General features: G+C 56.0%; 2 protein-coding genes across 2 annotated transcripts; both read right to left on the bottom strand.

The window, feature by feature from the left end:
- Window positions 1–957: 957 nt before the first annotated feature.
- Window positions 958–1,674, bottom strand: KCNE1 (potassium voltage-gated channel subfamily E regulatory subunit 1). The gene has a single exon (XM_041475853.1). The coding sequence runs from the start codon at window positions 1,645–1,647 to the stop codon at window positions 1,267–1,269; it is 381 nt and encodes a 126-aa protein (XP_041331787.1). The 5' UTR covers window positions 1,648–1,674; the 3' UTR covers window positions 958–1,266.
- Window positions 1,675–6,825: 5,151 nt separating this feature from the next.
- On the bottom strand, window positions 6,826–8,371 carry LOC121358016 (protodermal factor 1-like; the record flags this gene model as incomplete). Its single annotated transcript, XM_041475854.1, is given in 3 exon segments — window positions 6,826–6,891; window positions 8,155–8,218; window positions 8,220–8,371. Coding segments are annotated over 3 exon segments (282 nt in total), but the record flags the coding sequence as incomplete, so codon positions are not given.

An 8,371-nucleotide genomic window follows, 5' to 3' on the forward strand; every position in this document is an offset into this window, starting at 1 on the left:
TGGGAAGGAAATTAAATTGACTGGCCCCCAGGGAGACCTGCTAGGAATCAGAATTGATGTTGGAAAAGCCCTCCAAGATCTTTGAGTCCAGCCCCTAACCCAGCACTAACCATGTCCCCAAGTGCCACACCCATCCCAGTCACTAAAGTTTCCCTTCAAAGTCTGCATTCTTCCACGGAAATATTTTTCAGACAAAAAAATGGGAATCTTTTCCTAATATTTTATCACTAAGAGGTGCATGATTCTGAAGGAAACAGGTTAGCACAGCACTGCACTATTTATAAAATCATTATTCTAAGCTGGACAAAAATTCAAATAAAATCTTTCAGCTTCTATTTCCTGGGAGAATTTGGTCATTCTGGAATACGATTGTCTAAGCCATGCTTGGCAATTAACACCTCTGCCCTGTATTTGGTTCTAATGAGTCCTAATTAGGCTCTAATTTCACACCAGCAACGCTAAGATTTGCCTTTGTAGAGAGCCAGAATGTCTGTCCTATCCCATGGCATTTCTAAGTCAGCATTTCTTGTCTCAAGGTTTGCACACAGGTGCACACTGTGTAAGCCTTCTGTCAGGCTTGGAGAATTCCCTACAAATTCATTCCCCACTTTTCCCCCTCTCTCTTGAATGGAAAAACTTCTTTGATGGATCTCACAGATGAAGATGGGATTTCCTCTGTCTCCCTTTCCTGCTTCCCCTCCTCAGTGAGGGATTTACCTCTGGGAGCCTGGGTGTGATGCCTTGAGTTTCAGCTTTTCTATTTTTCAGATTCTGTACTGCTTTAGTGTGTAGCTCTGAGCTTCATATTGGGTGTTAGCAAGTTCTCTTCACAGGGCAGGGAGACAGAGCAATCCTTTTCCAGCTTGACCAAGGACAACTGGTACAAGCTCCAGGACTAAAATGTGTAAACAAGGGAGAATTGAAGAGAGAAAAACAAGCAGGAAAGGGCCTGCCCACCCTGCCAGGGCAGATTTATCCCCAAAATCCCCCCCAGCCTGAGGCCTGGGTCAGGAGGTGAAGCTGATGAGTCCGCCGCGTTCCGCGTGAATCCCGACGTTCCCTCACGGCGATTCCCACACGATGCCGGTGCCGGGCACTGGGGCAGCACTGGCATCTCCCAGATCCATCAGCTTCACCAGCACTGCTCCTCCAGCCTGGCCAGGCCCTGTGGCTCTGCAGAAGAGCCAGCAGCTCCCCTGGCCCACAGCAGGCACTGCTCACACCGTCCCCGTGCCGCGCACCATCCTCCCCCACCCCCGCTTCTCCCTAGGAAGATTTCTCCTCAGGGATCTTCATGCCCGGCTGCTCCACGGCCAGCTGGTTCTCCAGGACACAGCAGAGCTTGTAACTCTCGATGAGCTTGGCCTGGAGGTACTCCCTGTCCTTCTTGTGCCAGGCGTCGGTGGCGATGTAGGTGTTGTAGGGGTCGCGGGGCCCCTCGAGGCGCCGCGCCCGCAGGTTGGTCACCATCACCCCCACGGTGAAGAACCCAAAGAGCCCCAGCATGAGCAGCACGTAGATGATGGCCAGGCTGTCGCTGGCGCTGCTCTCCTGGGAAGGAGCTGAGCTGTTGGTCTGTTCCGGGCACTCCTGGAGCAGTTTGGAGAGGAGCAGGTTCAGGGCCGTGGTGTTCGACAGCACCAACATCTGGATTTTCTGTCCTTGGCGCTTCTTCCTTCCTGTGGCTGGAAAAGGATAAAAATCAGGGGGTGGCATCAGGTAAATGTCTGATTAAGCTCTTTTCTGACCCAGAGATGGGGTCAGCCTGCACAAGGCATCAGTTCAATGTGAAGAACCCCTCTCATCTCTCACCTGTAACCCAGCCAGGGCTGAGTCCACCCCCAGCAACAGCTCCAAAACCCCCTGGTGCTGCACAGCTGGTCTGTGTGATGTGGAGCTGGCACAGATCTCACCCCGAGCTCCCTGCTGCTGTTTGGAGTTCAGGACTCCCTCCCTGAGCCCCCCAGGCAGGAGCAGTGTCCCAGCCAGAGGGACAGCTCTGATCTCTGCTCTGGGACAGGGGCAGCACCCAGGGAGGGGCTGGAGCTGGGCCAGGAGGGATTTAAGTTGGATTTTAGGGAAAGGTTCTTCCCCAGAGGCTGCTGGCACTGCCCAGGCTGCCCAGGGAATGGGCACGGCCCCGAGGCTGCCAGAGCTCCAGGAGCAGGAGATGGGGACACCCAGAAGCTCCTGGAAGGCCAAAGCCTCGCAGGCACAGCCTCTGCTCTGCCAGTCTCACACAGGAGGCTGAAGGGTCCTTTTCCCTTTCCAATCCATCTGTAAATCACTTAATGAGAGGAACCCTGTCAGCACTGCATTCCCAAATCCTCAGCAGCCAGGCAACATCAAATCATGAAATCATTTTGGGGTTGAGAGGGACCTCAAAGCCCACCCAGTGCCACCCCTGCCATGGCAGGGACACCTTCCCCTGTGCCAGGCTGCTCCAGCCCCAGTGTCCAGCCTGGCCTTGGGCACTGCCAGGGATCCAGGGGCAGCCCCAGCTGCTCTGGGAATCCCATCCCAGACCCTGCCCACCCTGCCAGGGAGGAAATTGTTCCTAATATCTGATCCAAACCTGTAATTTTTCAGTTGGAAGCCATTCCCTGGAAATTGTCTCTCTCCAGGTTTCCTGGGGCTCCTTCAGGCCCTGCAAGGCCACCCTGAGCTCAGCCCAAAGCTTCTCCTGTGCAGCTGAACAATCCCAGCTGTGCCAGCCTTTCCTCATCCATGACTGACAGCCCCACCACAGCCCCTCAGTTAAAAGAGTCTGGAAAAGAAGACACCAACGTCCCTGGACCACCTGAATGGGGCATTGTCACTCAAGGTGACCTTGGCACCCCCTGGGGTGGCTCTCAGGGCTTCCCACAACTTTAAATCCACGGCAGCAGCTCAGCAAATCCTTCTCCAGAACACTCAGCCATTGTTGTTGGGGGGTTTTGAGGAGGAAGTACATCAGAACCATTTCTAATCCATCCAGGCTGAGAAGGAGCCCGGGGCAGGAGTGACACCTCTGGCAGGGGATGGTGGCAGCTCAGGGATGTTTTCCAGGAGCTCTGCGTGGGAGGGAGCTGAGCTGGGCACAGCCTGCAGCTGCTGGGAATGATCCTGCAGGAACAGCAGGTACCTGGAGGCTTCCTTGGGTTTGTTTGTGCCTTGCTGTGGAATGAAAGCTGCACAAGGAGCTGCTGAAACAGAGGGACAGAGCCAGGGCTCTGCTCTTGTCCCCAACGTCCCTCAGGAGGAGAACATTTCCCTGGAGTATTCACAGCCAAGGGAACGCAGCAGGCATGGAGAGGGTCACACACGGGAATGAATTGTTAATTAATGAGTCCTTGTGATGATTTTCACTGTGAATTCTTTATCTGAGCACTCACGGGTCTGAGGCTGAAACACTGAGAATTTCAGCACGGGGTGGGGAATTCTTGTGGAATCCTGGAATGGTTTGGGTGGGAAGGACTTTAAATCCCAGCCAGTGCCACCCCTGCCATGGCAGGGACACCTTCCCCTGTGCCAGGCTGCTCCAGCCCCAGTGTCCAGCCTGGCCTTGGGCACTGCCAGGGATCCAGGGGCAGCCCCAGCTGCTCTGGGAATTCCATCCCAGCCCCTGCCCACCCTGCCAGGGAACAATTCCTCATTACCGTCCCAGCCCAAACCATTCCAGGATTCCATAAAAACTGACTCTTGGCTGCCTCTATTTCTCTTCCCTGCTGAGGCTTCAATGTGATTTTTATCACACAAACCGAGCTGGATGTGAAGTGACAGATTTTAACAGCGTTTTCTCAGCTCTCCCAAATCAGAGCACCTCTATTTTCATTTCCACCAAGCAAACATCTCCAACCCTCTCTCCTATCGCTGCCAAAGCATCAGCAGCCAGCCCCAGAAACCCAGGCATTTTAGAGGAACACTCACCTTTAGAAAACACAGCTCTATCACCATTTCCTGTGGTTTGATGACACAGAAATAAAGCCTTTGCTACTCTCAGAGCAAAAAACCAGCACAGCACATCACCCACCTCCCAGATTTCCTGCCTTCCAAACGTCCTGCTGCTTCTGCAGTGCCATGAAGGATCCAGTGACCTCCCTGGCTCGTTTCCCTGCCATTCCTTCAGGGATGAGTAGCTCTGACACCGTTCCCATTGCACAAGGGAGCCCCATTTCCTCACCCCAGCTGCCGGGAATTTTGCAACCCGGCAGCATCCAGGGCACTGCTGCTGCCCGGGCCGGGAGGGAGAGCTGCTGCAGGGGGGGATCTGCAGCTCTGGGCTCTGCAAGCGCCTCCCGCAGCCCCCAGCTGTGCACGGCAGCTCTGCAGCCTCTCCTGCCTGCCCAGGCCCGTCCTTCCCTGCTCACCTGGGCAGCAGCACCGCAGCTCCTGGGCAAAGAGCAGCACCTGTGCACTGGGGACACTGAATTGTCCCCAAATCTCCAGTGAATTGTCCCCAAACCCCACTGAATTGTCCCCAAATCTCCAGTGAATTGTCCCCAAATCTCCAGTGAATTGTCCCCAAACCCCCACTGAATTGTCCCCAAACCCCACTGAATTGTCCCCAAATCTCCAGTGAATTGTCCCCAAATCTCCAGTGAATTGTCCCCAAACCCCACTGAATTGTCTCCAGATCTCCAGTGAATTGTCCCCAAATCCCCAGTGAACTGTCCCCAAATCCCCACTGAGTGAATTGTCCCCAGACCTCCAGTGAGATGTCCTCAAACCCCACTGAATTGTTCCCAAACCCCCACTGAGTGAACTGTCCCCAAACCCCCACTGAATTGTCCCCAAACCCCTACTGAGTGTGAATTATCCCCAAACCCCCACTGAGTTGTCCTCAAATCCCACTGAATTGTCCCCAAACACCCACTGAGTGAATTGTCCCCAAATCCCCAGTGAACTGTCCCCAAATCCCCACTGAGTGAATTGTCCCCAGACCTCCAGTGAGATGTCCTCAAACCCTACTGAATTGTCCCCAAACCCCCACTGAATTGTCCACAAATTCCACTGAATTGTCCCCAAACCCGCACTGAGTGAACTGTCCCCAAACCTCTGGTGAACTGTCCCCAGACCTCCGGTGAACTGTCCCCAAACCCCACTTTTCTCTGATCACAAGCCAGCAGTTCAGTTTCCTTGCACACATCATGCAGATATCCCGCTATTCCAAAGTGGGAACTCCAGCACTCCCTAAAAGCCACCCATCCCGGCGAATCCCGGGCTGCAGCAGCCTGGGGGCTGCTCCCAGCCCCGGGGAGCAAACACCGGCACGGCTGGAACGGCGAACAAACCCCGGCAGCTCTGCTCCTCCATCGGTTCAGCTCTGCTGAGCTCCCGGGCTCCTGGACATTCCCATTTTTCCAGCAGCCCCGCTCCCATCCCGGGCTGCCCGGACACACCTGCGGGGCTCCAGCCCCTCGTGGAGATGGAGATGCCAGCCCTGGGGATGGGCGTGGGGCTGAGCTGGCTCCGGCTGCTGCAGGGCCACCAGCCCGGCTGTCACTGTCCCGTCCTGGCAGAGGCGAGCGGGGAAAAGCCGGGCTGGGAGGAGGAGGAGGAGGAGGGAGGGAAGGAGGAAGGGAGGGAGGGCAGCAGAGCCGTGCCCGCTGCAGGTGCCCAGGTGGGAGGTGCTGAGGGGGCACCGCAGCTCCTGGCATGGGAGTTGTGCAGCCAGAGCAGCACAGGAGAGAGGGAAACATGGAATTCCTGGGTGGGAATAAACCCCCAGGGATCCCCCAGTGCCACCCTGCCCTGCCCAGAGTCCCACCAACCCCAGCCTGGGCATCCCTGGCAGTGCTGGCCAAAGGCTCCTGGAGCTCCGGCAGCCTCGGGGCCGTGCCCATTCCCTGGGCAGCCTGGGCAGTGCCAGCAGCCTCTGGGGAAGAGCCTTTCTCTAAAATCCAACCTAAATCCCTCCTGGGCCAGCCCCAGCCCCTCCCTGGGTCCTGCAGCCCTGGGAGCTCCGAGCTCAGGCTGCTCTGCTCCAGGAAGGCTCCGGGGGTTGGGACATTCCCAGTGATTCCCTGGCCCCCTGGCACTCCTTGAGCTCCATCCTGCAGGGATATTGCACATTTTGGGCCGGGAGCAGGAAGGGGAGGTCATTGCAGGGCTCCCCTCTAACACCTCCCTGAAGGGAGACTCCCTGCAGCCAGCACCAAAACCTCAAAATCCCACCCCAAATCTCACCCTCTGCTTCCCATGGGAGGGAGAAGCGTCTGTGGGTATCCCTGAGCCACAGGGGGCTCAGCAGTGCCCACCTGGAAGCTACAAAATGAATTTATCAGCCTTGAAAGATGCATTTGAGCTCCTTTGGAGGATGCTGCTGGTGTGGGGTGACATCTCCTCAGCATTCCCATCCTTCCCAAGGGATAACATCCCCTCAGCATTCCCATCCCTCCTGTGGGGTGAAATCCCCTCAGCATTCCTGGGCCAGGGCACATCCCAATCCATCCCATTCCATGGCTCTGGCAGGGACAGTGGCCCCCAGACTCTCATCAGCTGCAGTAAACAGGGATGGGATGGGATGGGATGGGATGGGATGGGATGGGATGGGATGGGATGGGATGGGATGGGATGGGATGGATTGGATGGGGATTTGGATTGGGATGGGGATTGGGATGGGGTGGGATACAGTGGGATGGGATGGGATTCAGATTCAGATTGGGATGGGATGGGTTGGGAGGGATTGATGGGATGGGATGGGATAGGAGAGATTGGGATAGATGGAATGGGATTGGGATTGGGATGGGATGGGATGGGATAAAATAGGATGGGATTGGTTTAATATTCAGATTGGGATGGGATGCGATGGGTTGGGTTGGGATTGGGTGGGATGGGATTGATGGGATAGGGTGGGATGAGATGGGATGGGATTGATGGGATGGGCTGGGATTGATGGGATGGGGTTGGATGGGATGGAGATTGGGATTGGGATTGGGAGTGGGATTGGGATGGGTTGGGATGGGTTGGGATGTTATGGGATGAGAGATGGGATGGAATGGGAGGGGATGGGATGGAGATTGGGATGGGGTGGGATTGGGTGGGATTGGATTCAGATTCAAATTGGGATGGGATGCGTTGGTAGGGATTTGGATGGATGGGATTGGATTGAAATTGGGATTGGGATGGGATGGAATGGGATGGAGTGATGGGATGGGATGGAGCAATGGGATGGGATGGGATGGGATGGAGCAATGGGATGGGATGGGATGGGATGGGATGGGATGGGATGGAGCGGCAGCCTCGGGGCCGTGCCCATTCCCTGGGCAGCCTGGGCAGTGCCAGCAGCCTCTGGGGAAGAACCTTTCCCTAAAATCCAACCTAAATCCCTCCTGGGCCAGCCCCAGCCCCTCCCTGGGTCCTGCAGCCCTGGGAGCTCCGAGCTCAGGCTGCTCTGCTCCAGGAAGGCTCCGGGGGTTGGGACATTCCCAGTGATTCCCTGGCCCCCTGGCACTCCTTGAGCTCCATCCTGCAGGGATATTGCACATTTTGGGCCGGGAGCAGGAAGGGGAGGTCATTGCAGGGCTCCCCTCTAACACCTCCCTGAAGGGAGACTCCCTGCAGCCAGCACCAAAACCTCAAAATCCCACCCCAAATCTCACCCTCTGCTTCCCATGGGAGGGAGAAGCGTCTGTGGGTATCCCTGAGCCACAGGGGGCTCAGCAGTGCCCACCTGGAAGCTACAAAATGAATTTATCAGCCTTGAAAGATGCATTTGAGCTCCTTTGGAGGATGCTGCTGGTGTGGGGTGACATCTCCTCAGCATTCCCATCCTTCCCAAGGGATAACATCCCCTCAGCATTCCCATCCCTCCTGTGGGGTGAAATCCCCTCAGCATTCCTGGGCCAGGGCACATCCCAATCCATCCCATTCCATGGCTCTGGCAGGGACAGTGGCCCCCAGACTCTCATCAGCTGCAGTAAACAGGGATGGGATGGGATGGGATGGGATGGGATGGATTGGGTGGAGATTGGGTTTGGGAAAGGGATTGGGATGGGGTGGGATACAATGGGATGGGATTCAGATTCAGATTGGGATGGGATGGGTTGGGAGGGATTGGGTGGGATGGGATTGGGATTGGGATTGGGATTGGGATTGGGATTGGGATGGGATGGGATGGGATGGGATAAAATAGGATGGGATTGGTTTAATATTCAGATTGGGATGGGATGCGATGGGTTGGGTTGGGATTGGGTGGGATGGGATTGATGGGATAGGGTGGGATGAGATGGGATGGGATTGATGGGATGGGCTGGGATTGATGGGATGGGGTTGGATGGGATGGAGATTGGGATTGGGATTGGGAGTGGGATTGGGATGGGTTGGGATGGGTTGGGATGTTATGGGATGATGGGATGGGATGGGACAATGGGATGGCATGGGATGGCAT

This window comes from Pyrgilauda ruficollis, unplaced genomic scaffold, assembly GCF_017590135.1.
Source record: "Pyrgilauda ruficollis isolate IOZ18807 unplaced genomic scaffold, ASM1759013v1 scaffold368, whole genome shotgun sequence".
Classification (NCBI taxonomy): Eukaryota; Metazoa; Chordata; class Aves; order Passeriformes; family Passeridae; genus Pyrgilauda; species Pyrgilauda ruficollis.

What these genes read in the sequence shown, in the direction of transcription:
- KCNE1 (XM_041475853.1), bottom strand. Translation starts at nt 1,647, where the DNA reads ATGTTGGTGCTGTCGAACACCACGGCCCTGAACCTGCTCCTCTCCAAA.